Source organism: Penicillium angulare (assembly GCF_028827245.1).
Source record: "Penicillium angulare strain IBT 27051 chromosome Unknown utg000001l_segment0_segment0, whole genome shotgun sequence".
In the NCBI taxonomy this organism is placed as follows: Eukaryota; Fungi; Ascomycota; class Eurotiomycetes; order Eurotiales; family Aspergillaceae; genus Penicillium; species Penicillium angulare.
Window position 1 is genome coordinate 4,321,007 of NW_026623160.1, and position 16,591 is coordinate 4,337,597.

The window sequence follows — 16,591 nt, forward strand, 5'->3', positions numbered from 1 at the left end:
ATAAATTCACGTCTACGTATACGATTGTTATTGAAGGTGTGCTCCGACGGCTTCCATTATTCTTATCGAGGCCCTCATTCATAGGCCATGATAGCAGTCGTAGATTATTGTGATTCGGTGAAGGTAGAACAGAGATTTGAGGGTTGTAGTAGCAAATCGATCTTACCGGGTTGTGAGGGACAGACAGTGTTTTGATGACCTTGGAAGGAGACTCTTGGTGCGAATTGGAAAATTGACGTTGATGGTGAGTGACGATGCTGAGTGGATGTGGACCGTCGTTGTATTGTTGGTTGTTGTGTTGACGGTTGGTGATGTTGACAGTCGTAAATGTTGATGCTAATGTGCGGTGGAATAGAGCGGTCTGGCGGCGGATCCGGGAGATTTTCTTCCTGTCACTTCACTCGCATGAACTTGGTGATACGCATTAGTTTTGAAACCTTGCTTGATTCGCTTATATACACTAGAGGTCTTGGAATGCGATAAGGAACAGTGAAAGAACAGTGAAAGAACAGTGAAAGAACAGTGGAAGAACAGTTGAGTAATTCGGCAACCCATTTCCAAAGGGTTTGAACAGCCATTCTAAATAACGACTTGGTCGAGACTGGTGAGCTATCTATGGAAGTGGCTATTCTAGTGAAGGGAAAGGAGCATTAAGAGGAATCAAATCTCGCAGTTCTCGCTAACAGCAAACCGCAATAATAAAATCACATATTAAGCTCATTGGCGTAGTAATAGATTTTTGGAGACTGAATTTGCAAGCTGATGCTTCGATACTGTAAAGTGCAGTATAGCTTCCTTAAATACATCCTCCAAACTTTCCGTGGTAACCTTCACCGAGAATATCCTAGGACTAGTGAAACACTTGGTATGACGGAGCTATTTGAGCCTAGTTATAAGACGCAAAAAGTGGGTAGCCCAGTGTCACAAAAACTACGAGTAAGCGAGCTGATCGAGAAGTATAAATAAGTGCCCTTCCCCCCTATCATTACAAAAGCAGATCTGGATATATACCCTATACAACACACTCATTCCGCAATTTTGCCAACGCAAGTGAAAGTGTCTCAGCAATCTTCCGTGCCATATCCGACTTTTTACCCAGCAGCCACAGCCCCTTCATACAATCCTCAGCCTGCCCCATATTCCGCTCAAAATTACCACTGTTATATCCGATAATAGACCCAGCGTAGCGCAAGGACTCATGTGCTCCACCTAAAAAGACTATGCAAGCTTTGGTAAACGCCCTGATTAGAATCATCGTCCATGGCTCGGTCAGGAGCGTCCCCTCGTTGATAGCGTGATGAAAGTCCGGCATCTGCGGCACACCCAGGTTGGAATCTCTGGTTGGCGGTGTAGCGACTCTTGCTAGATCTGATAGCTCCCTGGCACTATGCTTTCTAATTCCCCTAGCTATTTGGCTGGTCATACGGCTGCAAGCCGCATCTTCCATACCCAAGGCATTCTCGTCAACGAATTCCAGTAGATCCGCAAGCATCAGGGCAGCGAGGTGCCAGTGCGCAGAGATGCAGACAAACCAGCCCCGTATGCGCTGCGGAACCGCACTGTAGTTCTGCACGAGTTCGTCAAAGAAGGCACCGTGCGTCTTATTCCAGTATTGATACAGCGACGTCGTGCTGTGGATGATGTCTTCAATCTGCTCTCCATGGGCGCTCTTGCGAACGGCGTTTTGTAGATACGACAGGTGCCGGAAGAGTAGAACTTTAACCGGCGCTGACTTGATGACGTCCTCGGCAGCGGTCTCGTATGAGCAGGGCCAGTGTGTTTGATGCATCTCGTCGATGCTTCCTTGCATGAAAAGGTCGAGATCCCACCGGCTTCGTGCAAGAGAGTTGTTCATATTCGCAGCTTCCTGGTTCTCTTTTTGCGTTTCGTGTTCGCAGTCCTCATCCAGTACCACGACGGGCCGTTCGTTCATGGACGAGGAAATGGTGTCAAACATAATGGCCAGCCAGTAGAGCAGGCTGATCGTCCCTCGATCCTCGGAACTCATGGCTGCAATGCCGTGAGCGCCCTTCTCTTGACTGTCACACTGCTTGCCAAGGCCCTTTTCGAGCGCGTCGCAGCGATACTTCAGTGCGTGCATTTTTCGAGCTGCGCTCTCCATGTATATTGGTGGCCCTTCCTTGCGTATTATGTCACGCACCTGTGACAAGACCGAGTCCGTGGTGAACTGGCGGCCTTGTGCCCCCATCGCATGTCCAGGAGACTGGTTGTGGGAATTCCATGGCCTTTGTGTCAAGCCGAAGATCAGCTCGGCACAAGCCACTCTGTACGACTCTAGAGCGGCGACTTGTTGCAGTGCGCGCTGCGCCTGATCCCAAAAGTGTTGCTGGAGAATGCGGTCGAACTCGTCGAAGATGCCATGTGAAATTCCGTCCTCGCCATGGTGGAGAGTCCCGGTGGGATATTTCTCGCGGTGCCGATGACTGCCCTGCGCCCACTGCGTAGCAAATGCCATGATGGCAAGGTGGAGGGCCTTGGACGCGGCCTGGTCCTCGGACCGTGACAGCTGCAGAAGCTTGCAAGACTGTGCGACGCGGTCGAGGTTAATCGTGCGCTGGTATATCCTGTTGGACCATGATGAACCCCATTCCGGCATGACGTGCATGGTATGTCGCGACCCTGGTTGGTAGGGGCAGGTCATCTCGGTCAACCAACACGAGAGGTTGTGCTCTAGTACGTCGTGGTAGATTTGAAGCAGGTTTGCTGAAGTCAGGTGGTAGTTGGATGTGGTGATCATTTGTTGGTCGATGGAAAATTGGGAGAGCGAGCTCTTGGGGCTGTTCCAACTGGAGGATTGTCTGTCGGAGGACTTCCAAACGGAACCACTCAGCCGCCGGGGGCTTTTGAATGAGGTGGATTGGAGGCTGCTGCACGTCTGTGGCGCCTGGGAAGCCTGGGAGGCGGGCCACGTCTGATGGCATATCGGGTCGAGTTCGAAGTCTGAGGGTTGCTGGGTAGAGATGTCTGAGGCACTGGGGAAGTCAAACGGCAGAAAATCAGTCAGAGGTCGTGCAGAAGTCAATGCGTCAGGCATATCTGCCTGCATCTCCTCTTGAGGGACCTCATTATGGTTGAATATGAAACTGGGCGGCATCGAATCATAGTCTAAAAATGGCTCGGACAGATCGACGTTGGCCAGCTCCCAGGCCGTAAGCTCCTGCGTGGGATTTGGTTCGAACTGATCATCCCATATTCCAGATTCAGTTTCGACGTGGAGTTCATCAACATTCCATGGGAAGAGAAGACCTTGACTCAAGTTCTCATATTGGGGTTGTTGGTAAGATAAATTCAGCGCCGACTGAGCCTGCGACCGGGCCCATTCCATGGTACAGCGCTTCTTTGTTCTGGCGCAGTAGGAGCATGGTGATTGCTGGCGATCGATGCTGCTAAGTGTTGCTCGTCGGGTCAGATCTAAACACAGTGCATCGCATGCTCGCTTGGATTTCCTGCACTGGTCGCAAGAGTGGTTCTGACGCCTGGCTCTGGATCCTTGTGCAACTGCCGTAGCGTGTTTCTGGACAGGCATGCCGACCGATGTTATTGACTCTTTTTACTTTTAAATCTTTCTCTTTTCTTGTTTTCCAGGCTATAATGTGAGAAATTGAGACGTTTTATGTGAATAATATGAAGTCAAGCTAGTGGGGTCAGTGGCAAGTTAGATGGCGTCAAAAGGCGGGGTATCGGGAGATCCTTATACACTCGACCCCAGATTCCCCGCATTTCCCTGCGGCGAGTCTAGTATGTTGCTTGTCCGACGATGATTGGCCATGATTGGGCTCGGACGTATGCTGATTACAGGTACGTGCCAAGGCGTACGAGTCGCATGTAGCATTTGTCATAGACCGCGACGAATTTCAGGTGCGTAAAGTACGGACAAGATGTGCTTTTTGAGGCTCATTGCTGATACGGATTCTAGCTCGGATAAAAGAGCTACGGAAGAGCGATCACGGGGATCTCGAAGTTGATGCCAAAGCATCGATACGTGACAACTGGCTAAGTATCTAGGTACATTCTCTCACATTCAAACTCACTGAGCAAGCGCTTTATATATCTCGGCCTCGACTGCTCCCCATAGACCAAGCACCTCGGCGTCCGCAAACGGCAGAATCTGCGTACAAACAATCCCCGCAACGCCCTTCTCCCTATCCGCCCACCACCACAAATTCGGCAGCCCAGCCCAGTGCACTGTGCCATTCGACCGCCCTGTCACGCCACCGTTGCTCAGCATAAAGGTGAGGCCCCAACCCTGTGGCGGATCCCCAGAAACTGGATACAGCTCAGGAATGGGGTTTGTTAGGTCCGGTTTTGCAGCTGGGATGCCCGGGCGGCTGTAGTTAGGGAATTGAGGGATTTGGTTGGAAAACATTTCATCGACGGTTTCTTTGAGAAGTAACTTACTGCCCGTCTTAGGACATGTTCCGTCATTTAACAGCACAGCTAGGACCTCTGCGGAAACAAATCAATGGATGAAATCTCACCAGGGTTTTCGGACTACTCACTGCAGTATTCTTGCGGCTTGGCAAACATGCCTGCGCCACCGCTGTTAAACACCCTGGCAACTTCAGCCGTATTCTCCGGATCCACGACCAGAGGCGCTCGATGAAGATGGTCTCGGGCTCTCAGAGTACCGTCTGGATTTCTACTGTTCATATACGCCAGCCTCCGGCGCATGTCGTGGTTCGGAATCATAGACATATCCTTGATCCCAAGGGGCAGGAAGACATGTTTCTGGAGATAGGCGTTGAGCGTCAGTCCAGTTGCGCGCTCCAGTGCGATTCCCGCCCAGTCGATACCAACCTGTTTGCGTTAGCGATGCGCTTCATGGCCCTGATATGGTACCTACGCCGTATTCCCAACCTTCGCCGGGCTGGAAAAGCAAAGGCAGCTTTATATCTTCAATCCGTCCAGAGAACTCATCCACGCCAACCGGATATGACCACTGTCTCAGTCTCTCATTGAAAAAGGTATAGCCAAATCCGGCAGTATGGGACAGCAGCATGCGCAATGTAATTGCACGCTTCTTCTCCTCAAAACTTCCATCTGGCCGCAAAACCTTGAGATTCTTCAATTCAGGGCACAAACGCTCGGTCTGCGCCCCATCGTCCAGCTTGAGAATGTCCTGCTCAACAAGTTGCATGCAGGCGATACCCACCAACATCTTTGTACAAGATGCGATCCAGAAGATGTTATCTAAAGTCATGGTATCTTTGGATCCCGTGCCTCGTTTACCGGCAGAATGAGCGAATAGTTCGTTGCCATCTTTGCCAACGACCACGACTGCGGTCCCGGGAATACCGAACTTTTGATCTTCGCAGGCTTTGTCTATTATGTTGCGTATATGCGAAGTTGCTTGCGCATTGAGGGACATGTTGAAGGCTGTACCAGGAAATAAGGGAGATTGCGCGGGAAATTGTGGGTTCTGAGTATATGGGGTTAATCTACCTTCCAAAGTTATACCGAGGTACCCGAGGACTGCAAGCGTGGCTTATTTAACGGTAGGGTCAAACAGCCCGTTGAACATAACTCCTCCAACAAGCCAGTCTACCTCTGGCGTCTTTGAGAATCACCCCGGATTCTGCGGCTGCATACGACTGCGGAGTCGCACTTTGCGGATCCGCTGCGGATTGCGGACTCGGCGGGAGGTTGTTACATCCGGCTCCGCAAGTAGCGGCTGACGGAATCCAATCAGCGGCAGCTACAGCACCATAAATGACGACATGGAATCTGGGGAACGCGGGAAACCCAATGACGTGGTGCATGAGGGCGGGACCGGACGTATCTAGAAAGATCGCGTCCAATGGACGGATCGACAGAGCTGCGGTTACCTGTATAATGATGATTAACGGGATACTGTTTCAAGCGTATACTAACCTCAGCAGCAAAGCATGTATATCAATGAAGTAAATATAAATAAGTGTGTGCGAAAGAAAAGTTGCGAACGAAGTTTCAAACTGTCAATCTTCTGATAGTCTTATAACAACTAAAATACTTGATAATTTCAATCTTTGCTTAAAATGGGTAGCCTAGGAGAGACGGTCTCTACGCCCAAGAAGTACAACACCGAACTCACGGACTACTCGACAGTCCACGTCGATAAGACTGGACCATATGCCGAAAACCTCGAGATCGATGCCTTAATCGTCGGTGCTGGTTTTGGTAAGTCGCCATCATATACCGGTTTGTCCACCAGCTAACAAAGTAGCCGGGGTTTTTATGCTCAAGACTCTCCGTGATCGCGGATTGAAGACGGTCGTTTTCGAAGCCGGCAACGATACTGGTGGCACTTGGCGATGGAACTGCTACCCCGGCGCCGGCGTCGACTCCGAAGTCCCGGAGTACGAGTTCTCTTGGCCGGAGGTATACAAGACATGGAACTGGCCCAATAACTACCCCGACTACAAAGATTTGCGTGATTACTTCGATCATGTCGACAAGGTAATTGGTATCAAAAAGGACTGCGCTTTCAACACCGTCGTGGTTGGAGCCCAGTTCGATACGAAGGAGGGGAAATGGTATGTTAAGACTGCAGATGGTCGCACGACCAAGGCCAAATACCTTGTCCTTGGAACCGGCTTCGTAAGTTATTGTACACATCAGTCAACAGAATATCTATTGATGAGGCTTTTAGGCCGCTAAGCGTTATATCCCCCCGTGGCCGGGCATGGACAAATTCAAGGGCGTCGTGCACCACTCTTCTTTCTGGCCCGAAGAAGAAGTCGACGTGAAAAACAAACGCTGTGCCATCATCGGCACCGGCGCCTCGGGTGTGCAAATCACGCAGGCTTGGGGGCCAGAGGCCGGCGACCTCAAGGTTTTCCAGCGAACTCCTAACCTTGCCGTGCCAATGCGCAAGCGCAGTCTCACCGCCGAGGAGCAGGAACGTATCAAGCCCTACTATCCGGAGCTGTTCCGGTACCGCGAGGCCAACTATGCCGGCTTTATGTACGACTGGTGCGAGCGCAATACCTTTGACGACACCCCCGAGGAACGCGAGGCCTTCTACGAGAACGTCTGGAAGGACGGTGGCTTCCGCTATTGGGTTGCCTTGTACAAGGATAACTTGTTCAACGCGGAAGCCAACAAAGAGTCGTACAATTTCTGGTCCAAGAAGACCCGTGCCCGTATTGGCGATCCCAAGCTGAGGGAGCTGCTTGCGCCGCGGGAGATGCCACACTACTTTGGTATCAAACGGCCGTGTTTGGAGAAGACCTATTACGAGCAGTTCAATCGGGAATCAGTGCACCTTGTTGACATCAAGAACAACCCGATCGTGGAGTTTACCGAGACTGGTATCACTCTCGAGGATGGAACTCACCATGAGCTTGATGTTGTTGCTGTCGCAACTGGATTTGTAAGTTCTACTTGATACACCAGCAGGACAGCACAGGGACTGACAGACACAGGATGTTGTCACCGGCGTCATGACCCAGCTCGGGCTGAAGAGCATCGATGGCGCCGAGCTCGAGAAAGAATGGATCCCGGGAGCGAGAACCTACCTCGGCACCACCGTCAGTGGCTACCCGAACATGTTCCACATATATGGCCCGCACGGCCCGACGCTCTTGAGCAATGGCCCTACATCTGTCGCGGTGCAGGGTCGGTGGATCGCCGACGCTATTGCTAAGATTGAGGCCAATGGCATCAAGTACATCAACCCCAAGATCGAAGCCGCTGATAAGTGGAAAAAGCATGTTGTCGAGCTCAATGACAGAACTCTCTTCCCCACCACGAGGTCGACGTATATGGGTGGCAGCATCCCTGGCAAGGTTTATGAACCAGTATGCTACTCTGGTGGTATCCCCGCCTATGCCATCGAAATTCGAAAAGCCCTGGATCAGTTGGAGGAAGGGTTTGATGTTATCAAGATTTGAGCGAGTTCAGTGGGGCAAATGAAACGTCTCCAGTCGTTGGGCAACGTTGAGCACTTAGCTATCACAATAGGGTCCCAGGTCCGATGTATTAGTTATCTTCTAACTAGGCCCCATCAGAGAACTTGAAATCGTGAAAATATACATCATCTTGAAGCACCACGTGTAGTAGCTTTCTAGGGCTGCCTGACGAGTAAAAGCACTCTTGTGACCTTCCTCGAAAAGGGATTTATCGGAATTTTACTGACACAATCTGTTACTGCAGTAGTTCTACAGTACCATTCTGGCGGTAAGATGAGCCATCATTTACGAGACTCGTATCCGGGCGGGCCTTGAAATTGTGTGTGATGCAAGGCCTCGACTAGAAAATGAGCCGTCAACAGCAGTCGGCATCCATACATCATCAACATCTCTGCATTTTTGATCCTCTCTGCCAATAAAAGTGTTGACTATAACGGTGGTCAAGGTTTATGGCGGGGACTTCCAAGATATATGTAAATAAAGGAGTCCCACCTTCATAGAAGGTGACAACTCAACCTAATACAATCATTTTATCTCAACAAAAAACATGTACACTCTTCCGCATATTTGGTGGTAAATCCATCCTCGTTGCCTAAATAATATTCGTAGCAATTGCGTGTTACTAGATTTTTGAGATACATGTCGGAGAACCAAGTTGATTGCAAAACAACTCGGGATTTCGTGTTGCATATATAGCATTCTGTTCTCCCTCGGAAATAACAAAAGAATCAGCCTTTTCTCTGCACTACAACAGTGGCTTCAGGATCTTCTCATGGATACCAGAACAACATAAGAGCCAAATGATACAGAACACCGAAAACGATATAGAAAGCGCTCACACTTTCCTACGGGACGCCTTTCCCTTGTCAGACCACGGGAAGTGCCAGACAGGGACAATAAAGAAGCTGTTGCTGGTATCCGCGACCCCGGCAAAGGCTGCCCACCAAGCTAGGAACGCGGCCAGAAGAGCGAAGAAGCCGCCAGCCGTGAGGGTTTTCTGGTTTGGATCTTCCCTGTCATCACGGATCAGGTAGCCTAATCCTAGAAGAAGAAAGGCCAAATCGAGTGAGAAGAAGAGCGAGAAGAAAACGACTGTTGACTTCATTGTGCAAAGCATCATCAGAAAAGTGAAGATGAACCATCCCTATGATAAACGTGTTAGTCTTGTTGGAAATTGCAGGCGAGTGTATCTCAAATTTCTGTACCATAAGAAAAAGACCGAGAGAATCATAGAACATCCCCATAGATCCATTATCGGCTTTGGCCAGCTCTTGTGAAATCTCAAATCCACCCGGAGTGAAAGTAATTGCCATTGCGATCCAGAATCCACCGTATGAAGTCAACACCGTTGCGCCAAATGTGTTCCCAACGGCCATTTCCCTATACACAAGGTTAGTATTCATCAAGCATTCCACACCCAGTCTTGGTTTTCAACATACCACATTCCGGAAAGAATTTGAACAAGGCCTCCATATGCATAAGAAGGGCCTACGAACATATAAGGCTCCGTGATTCCGCGCGTTTTCATGGTGATACAACCAAGCACAAAGGCTGTCATGGCGAAACCACACAGGCCCAATGGAGCCGGGTTGGCAATCTTGCGCTGCTCTACAGGACCAGGACGGAATGTACCCGGTTGGAACTGTCCTGCGAATGGAGGATAGAGGGTGCCTGCTGTATTGACTTGTGCCAGGGGTCCATAGTGGCCATTGTCGAATTGTGTAGACCGGTTTGTATGTTGAGGTGTGATGGTGTCACCATTTGTGACTCCATATTCCAGCTTGGAAGGGTCGGATTGTGAATTAGACATTGTAGATTGGTCGCGAAGATGGAAGGTATTTCGCCTTTTTCCTTCAGGTATATTGGTATGATTCGGTGGGAATGAAAGACTTGGGGTCTCTACAAGGGAATGGCTAAATAACAAGACCGGGCAGAAGGAGTGTTCCGTGTTCAGAAGCTAGTGGACGCGTGGATGCTCGTGCACCCAAGCTCTTGGATACGATCGGCATCGGTATTGACCAACGTATCGAGAACTAGAGGTGGAAAATAAAATGGTCGACGGATCGATGACGGGCTTGCAGTTTTCATGCGGGGAAGAACGCAAAAGCCCCTTTGACCGGGATAGTTTACACGTTGTAGAGCTGTACATGACTCTGCCTTACTTTTGATATTCCAATGTGGTACCGTAAACAATTTGTTAGGTCGAAATGATACGCTCTGCGCTAGTATGGGGTCCATTACGATTGAAGTGAACAGCAACTCCAATGAACTACTGAAACCTTAGCCGATGCTGGTACAAAGAAGACGCTAAACGAATGGACAACTTAGAGTTCAGCTAAATCAGGGCTGGCCATTGTGAACCTGGGACTTTAAGCTTCGAGATGGCAGGTGATGACGGGGACTAGGCCTGCAGGAGAAGGCCATTCAAAGGCGATTGTAGCATCTCGACTGGTCCGGAACAAAGCGCTGACATCCGCCATGCAGAGGGTCTGGTTTCGTCTACGAATGATACTACTATCATCGGACCAATCCACATATCCCGGAAGGATAGGTGTCTAGCGGACCTTGATCTTGCCATAGGTCTGGAGCCGGAGCGCGCCAGCTCATTGGGCTGTACGGAAGACTGCAAGCGTGGCTTGTTTCACGATAGGGTCAAACAGCCCGTTGAAAAAAACTCCTCCAACAAGCCAGTCTACCTCTCGCACCTGTGAGAATTTCCCCGGATTATTCTGCGCAGCATACGACTGCGCAGCCGCACTTTGCGGAACCGCTGCGGATTGCGGACCCGGCGTGGGGATCGTTGCATCCGGCTCCGCAACCGCAAGTAGCGGCCGACGGGGATCCAATCAGCGGCAGCCACAGAACCCTAAATGACTTAGAATCTGCCAAGCGTAACCCTGCATCAGTCGCCGTATACTACTGCTATCTGGTTTTGGGCCACGTAGCAAAGTTTCCCTACAAGTAGAGTGTCCGCCGAAGAGCAGCCGTTATGTTCAGGTTTCTTTTTGGTTTGATTACGCTAGCGCTCGACCCAGCTTACGGAACTGAACAGCAGAAAAGTCTAGTCTCCCAGAGACAGCAACCGGAATGCAGCCTTATTAACTAATTGAATTACTGCGTTTATTTCCATATTGAGGTCACGGTGTGCAAGTAGAATGAGGGTAAGGCGATCTTTCACTATTGTTGTGGTGGGCGGGCTTGTAGACGAATGGCCGGCTAAGGTTTGTATTTGGAGTACGTACCTAACCAGATACCTAGTAATAATGTAAATTGTTCAAGCACATGGTAATGTGACTTATACCTGGGATTTTACTGATCTGTCTTTTTCCTCTTATAGCACCTTGCATAAGTCGAACCCCGCTTCATTGCTATTGGCGACGTGGGGTGGTGTATACCTCACATCGAACAATACGCCGCACATAATGTGCTGGTACTAGGTGGGTAGTTGAAAGGGAGGTAATATCAATAAGTTCACGCTGAATCTCGCAGCATCAATTTGCCGTGGTACGTTAAAATTGTACTCCATTGAGCATCCCGATCACGTATGTTCTCACATGTTCTAAAGAGACAAGTTAATCAATAGAGCTAAGATAATAGTCCCGGATAAACTCATCTAATATACTATATGTGAGTATGCAGTGTTTTCCATCTTCTTCGAAAATGAATACGTGCGGCCTAGGAAAAAGACAGCCCGGCAAGGAAAACACGGCCCTTGTAACATGTCGTATTTCTGAACAGAGTTGCGCTTATGTCTCACCATGAGTTAAACTTTTCCCCGCATGCGGGGCCATACCCTGAAAGAGAAACGGTCTTTGGCGGCCCTGTAACGTATGCCTAGCTTTTCTGGGGCGAAGCATATAAAGGGGGCGAACAATCTGACCTCAAGGTTTGAATCCTGTGTACATTTCGATTCTCTTTCAACCTATATCAAACTCAAGGGCAATTTCCCAGAAGCTTCATTGCCATGACGATTCCGGAAGAAGTTGATATCATCATTTGTGGGGGTGGCAGTTCAGGGTGCGTGCCTGCCGGTCGCCTCGCCAATCTTGATCATAATCTCTCTGTTTTACTGATCGAGGCGGGCGAGAGCAATCTTAATAATCCATGGTGAGAATAAGTTATCGAGTTTGAACACTTCCATTATCTAATCACGCTATTAAAGGGTCTATCGTCCGGGCATCTATCCAAATAACATGAAGCTTGACTCGAAAACCGCGTCTTTCTATCATTCGCGCCCCTCGAAGCATCTGGATGGGCGCCAGGCCATTGTTCCTTGCGCAAATATTCTGGGGGGTGGAAGCTCGATCAACTTCATGGTAGGTTACCTCGCCGAAACAGAGAATCAACGCTAATTTGACCAAGATGTATACGAGGGCATCTGCTTCGGACTACGATGACTTTCAAGCAAAGGGATGGACGACCAAAGAGCTACTTCCTCTTATGAAAAAGCATGAGACATATCAGCGTGCTTGCAATAACCCCGAGCTGCATGGATTTGAGGGCCCTATCAAGGTGTCGTTCGGCAATCATACCTATCCTATCGCACAGGATTTTCTCCGTGCCGCTGAAACCCAAGGAATCCCAACTACCGATGACCTTCAAGATTTAACCACTGCGTATGAGGCACACATACCGATGTAGCTGGAAATTTACTAACAGTTAACGCATGGTAGTCATGGAGCTGAACACTGGCTCAAGTGGATCAATCGCGACACTGGTAAGTTGATCACGTGCATTTTTGCCCCTAATTACTTCTGACTTTTCACAATAGGAAGACGAAGTGATGCCGCCCATGCATATGTACATAGTACTAGGGAAAATCATTCTAACCTCCACTTGCAATGCAATACCAAAGTGGACAAAGTGATCATCGAGAATGGCCGTGCAGTTGGGGTTGTGACAGTCCCCACAAAGCCTCTCAACGGTGGGGAGCCTATTCGCAGGATCTTCCGAGCACGCAAGCAAATCATCATTAGTGGGGGCACGCTTAGCTCTCCACTGATCTTGCAGCGCTCAGGAGTTGGTGACCCGGAGAAGCTGCGCCGTGCAGGCATAGAGCCCTTGGTGGACTTACCAGGGGTGGGGCGCAACTTCCAAGACCATTATCTCACGTTCTCGGTTTACAGGGCAAAGCCGGAGGTAGAGACCTTCGATGATTTTATTCGAGGAGATCCGAAAGTCCAAAAGAAAGTTTTTGAAGAATGGAATTTGAAGGGTACAGGCCCCTTGGCAACCAACGGTATCGACGCTGGGGTCAAGATTCGACCCACGAAGGAGGAACTTGAGGAGATGAAGAAGTGGCCAACGCCGGAGTTTGGGAGTGGATGGGACTCGTACTTCAAGGACAAGCCAGACAAGCCAGTGATGCACTACTCGGTCATATCTGGGTGAGTTGAATGTGCGATCCTCAGCATGGAAGTACTTAACATATATTCAGCTGGTTTGGTGACCATATGCTCATGCCACCGGGCAAGTTCTTTACCATGTTCCATTTCTTGGTGAGTTACATCGACTGGTCCAAGATAGCTTGTTTTCCCAGGTCTTCCCTAACAACAACGAAAGGAATATCCCTTCTCTCGTGGCTCCATCCACGTCCAATCGCCTGATCCATATGAGATACCCGACTTCGATGCGGGATTCATGAATGACAAACGCGACATGGCCCCCATGGTCTGGGGCTATATCAAATCTCGTGAGACAGCTCGACGAATGGGAGCCTATGCGGGAGAAGTGACTGGGATGCACCCTCAATTCGCCTTCAATTCACCAGCTAGCGCGCGGGATCTTGATTTGGCAACGACTAAGGCCTATGCTGGCCCGAATCATATTTCTGCGGGTATTCAACACGGTAGGGACCCCCTCTCCTGGCCATTGAGTCATTTTACCAGCTAGGAACTTATATCCTCATAGGCTCTTGGTCGCAACCCTTGGGACCTGGGAAACAGCCAGCGGCCAATTTCCTTAGCTCCAATAGACACGAAGCCCGCGGGCCTATTGAGTACTCCAGGGAGGATATCGCGCACATCGAAAAATGGGGTAGGTCTCCAGCTCCATTTATCTTTGCAAATATATGAATAACCATCTACAGTTCAACGTCATGTCGAGACAACTTGGCACTCTTTGGGAACATGCAGCATGGCCCCCCGGGAGGGAAGCTCCATTGCACCGCATGGAGGCGTTGTAGATGAGCGCCTGAATGTTCACGGGGTGAAAGGGCTGAAGGTTTGCGATCTTTCGATCTGCCCCGACAACGTGGGCTGCAACACTTTCAGCGTAAGTACTTATCTGTTTTATACCAAGATCGCAAGGCTAATATAGTGTTTTGCAGACGGCTCTTCTCATCGGTGAGAAATGCGCGGTTCTGACTGCGGAAGACCTTGGCTATTCAGGAGAAGCTTTGCGGATGGATGTGCCCAAATATCATGCCCCAGGGGAGTTTGTCAATCTAGCGCGGCTATAATTGACTATGCTGCGATACTGTGGGGATTTGAATCTCTTATTGACCTCTTGTGATATATAACAGAACACCAGGATGGTGACGGGAAATGTGCCTACCTTACCAGATGTTCATAGTTTTACTCACTGCAGTCGCTTGAATACAATTCATAGGCAAAATCGCCTTCTCTTCGCACGACAACATTTTCTGTATTACTTTGCGTATAAAAACACTCACTGACTTCCCTCCTGTGTATATGAAAAAAAATTAAAGAAAGCTAAAAATGGCAAGGACAAAAAAAATAGAACAACAATAATTATAGTGGTGATCACCTAGCGCCAATGGTTCGGGCGTGGGCGGCCTAAGCCGGCAATTCACCCACCCGGATATCCTCCGGCCGAACACCTGAATATTCTTGGCGTCCTTGCAAAATGACCTTCTGCGCATTCTGGTAGATGGAAAAAATTAGCGAGCACTCTGGACAAGGTCCGATGGCAGACACATGGAAGAAAAGCTTGAAAGAAGGCAGGTGCCTTGATCCTCCACCTCTGTATTCACCGTTCCCTCCTCACTCAAAAATAATTCTTCAGCTTCTTTCAGTCGCAAGGATGACCAAACGCAACGACCAGTGCTGCATTTCTCCGATGTCGTGGATTCCAATGAGCATGATAACTCCGAAATCCTACGCGCTATCCACGGAGGCAGAGACAATACGCTCCATATCTTCGGCGAGTTCGTGCTTCTACACTGGCTTTTATCATGGCTCGCCGGGTTTAAAAATCAATGTGGCTTTTCAAACTTGCTCCGGATTCGTCTCGCTACACCTGCAAGACTTGAGTGTGTCCGACATTCAAACATACAAAGCGTCCATAGAATCCGTCGCACAAGGTATGAAAGGTCGCATTAATTGCTAAAAGAACTATCGGCAAACCTGAAAGAGATTCACCATCCGCAATGCTATTCTGGATCAGCAATATATTAAATTTTGAAATTCCATTTTGATTTCTGTAGATGATATCCTACGTGCAGACGGACCAAGGAAAGGGGGGGACAATCTCGCATGGTCCTTCATTCAAGATCGCATATCTTGGTCTCGACACACGCAGCCTTCGCCTACACGGTGTACTCGATCTAGCTAATATTAATTCGTTTATAGAGCGGATATATTGATGCAGATAGATTCAGGTTTCTCCCATATAGTCCACCTGGCTATTGGGCCAACCGCGTGTGGCTTAAGTGGGAATGAGTGGACGGCAAGCCCTGTTCTCAATACTCTATCGTAATACGTAGTAGAAAACCAAACGAGGGAACTATAATCATGGGCATAATGGCCTTTAGAAATGTTGAACCGGAAGAAGGTCTGAGAAGTGTACAGGGGTTGATGGAGCTATGCAGTTATGGGAGACTGACATGCAGGCTACGAATCTGAGCAAGTATCGCCCTCCCTCCCGCGGTCGCCGCACTGTCCCCCTAAGCTGAATCTCTGTGTCCTGTAAGTAGGTTCCCGTAGTTCTCCTGAATCATGCGATCCCCCATGGCTAGGCCTAAAATGATTACTGTTTCTGGGGTTTTAGGGCGGGGAAACTTGGAAAGCGGGGTAGTAATGAATCCCCTAGATCTAGAGCCTGTTTGTATCCTTTGAAACATTTGGTCTTTCAATTGGATCACCTCGTACCATGCTAGTTTGCATTGAACTCCTGTAGGCTGACAATGGCTTCGGCAATCCGGAATAGGAGGCCGAGGATACTTGCGACGTAAAATCTACACCAAAACCTACGAAATGTGGGACCGGTATGTAGAGTCTAATCTTTGACACCATGATTGGGAAGAGCTCTTGCCTAGAATCTGATGGGAATTTGAAGTCAACACGTGCCGGATGAGCGCAAACCACTTCGGAATTTCTGGTTGGAAGCACTAATTCATATCCATGTGCAAAAATCTATCGTTTTAAGACACAATTCTGTCTCCACTCAATTTATATCAATTAAATTTCGTTTCTTTGTATCGGCAACCTGGAGACTAAGGATGATTCAAAGCACAATTTCCCCGCACCAGGGATTCGCTTATTTCCCCACTTAGCGTGGCTGATCTGTAGGAGTCGACCTTCTATATTATTTCTTTCTCCTCATTCCCCTCATGGCTGGTTCCGCCCTCCAATTTTTCTGTTCAAAGTCCCACCGTATCTTGAATTTGTGAATATCTTTTTTCTTCCTTGTAACATCATTCCGAAATACCGACGCTTACC

The 16,591-nt window shown here is 49.1% G+C and overlaps 5 protein-coding genes across 5 annotated transcripts; 2 read left to right on the top strand and 3 right to left on the bottom strand.

Annotated features, from left to right (window-relative positions):
* Positions 1 to 1,012: 1,012 nt before the first annotated feature.
* Positions 1,013 to 3,346, bottom strand: N7478_001447 (uncharacterized protein; the record flags this gene model as incomplete). The annotated part of the gene is made up of 1 exon (XM_056917662.1): positions 1,013 to 3,346. The coding sequence occupies one exon, from the start codon at positions 3,344 to 3,346 to the stop codon at positions 1,013 to 1,015; it is 2,334 nt and encodes a 777-aa protein (XP_056785542.1).
* Positions 3,347 to 4,048: 702 nt separating this feature from the next.
* N7478_001448 (serine hydrolase domain-containing protein) lies at positions 4,049 to 5,389 on the bottom strand (the record flags this gene model as incomplete). Its single annotated transcript, XM_056917663.1, has 3 exons — positions 4,049 to 4,467; positions 4,521 to 4,818; positions 4,865 to 5,389. 3 exons carry the CDS (start codon positions 5,387 to 5,389, stop codon positions 4,049 to 4,051), a joined length of 1,242 nt encoding a protein of 413 aa, XP_056785543.1.
* A 646-nt stretch (positions 5,390 to 6,035) lies between these two features.
* Positions 6,036 to 7,892, top strand: N7478_001449 (flavin-containing monooxygenase; the record flags this gene model as incomplete). The annotated part of the gene is made up of 4 exons (XM_056917664.1): positions 6,036 to 6,177; positions 6,224 to 6,597; positions 6,650 to 7,372; positions 7,425 to 7,892. The coding sequence occupies 4 exons, from the start codon at positions 6,036 to 6,038 to the stop codon at positions 7,890 to 7,892; spliced, it is 1,707 nt and encodes a 568-aa protein (XP_056785544.1).
* An 853-nt stretch (positions 7,893 to 8,745) lies between these two features.
* On the bottom strand, positions 8,746 to 9,720 carry N7478_001450 (acetate uptake transporter family protein; the record flags this gene model as incomplete). Its single annotated transcript, XM_056917665.1, has 3 exons — positions 8,746 to 9,054; positions 9,116 to 9,290; positions 9,350 to 9,720. The coding sequence occupies 3 exons, from the start codon at positions 9,718 to 9,720 to the stop codon at positions 8,746 to 8,748; spliced, it is 855 nt and encodes a 284-aa protein (XP_056785545.1).
* Positions 9,721 to 11,874: 2,154 nt separating this feature from the next.
* Positions 11,875 to 14,370, top strand: N7478_001451 (GMC family oxidoreductase; the record flags this gene model as incomplete). Its single annotated transcript, XM_056917666.1, has 10 exons — positions 11,875 to 12,017; positions 12,073 to 12,226; positions 12,273 to 12,526; positions 12,584 to 12,627; positions 12,682 to 13,297; positions 13,348 to 13,408; positions 13,473 to 13,758; positions 13,821 to 13,946; positions 13,999 to 14,183; positions 14,239 to 14,370. The coding sequence occupies 10 exons, from the start codon at positions 11,875 to 11,877 to the stop codon at positions 14,368 to 14,370; spliced, it is 2,001 nt and encodes a 666-aa protein (XP_056785546.1).
* Between the last annotated feature and the right edge of the window lie 2,221 nt (positions 14,371 to 16,591).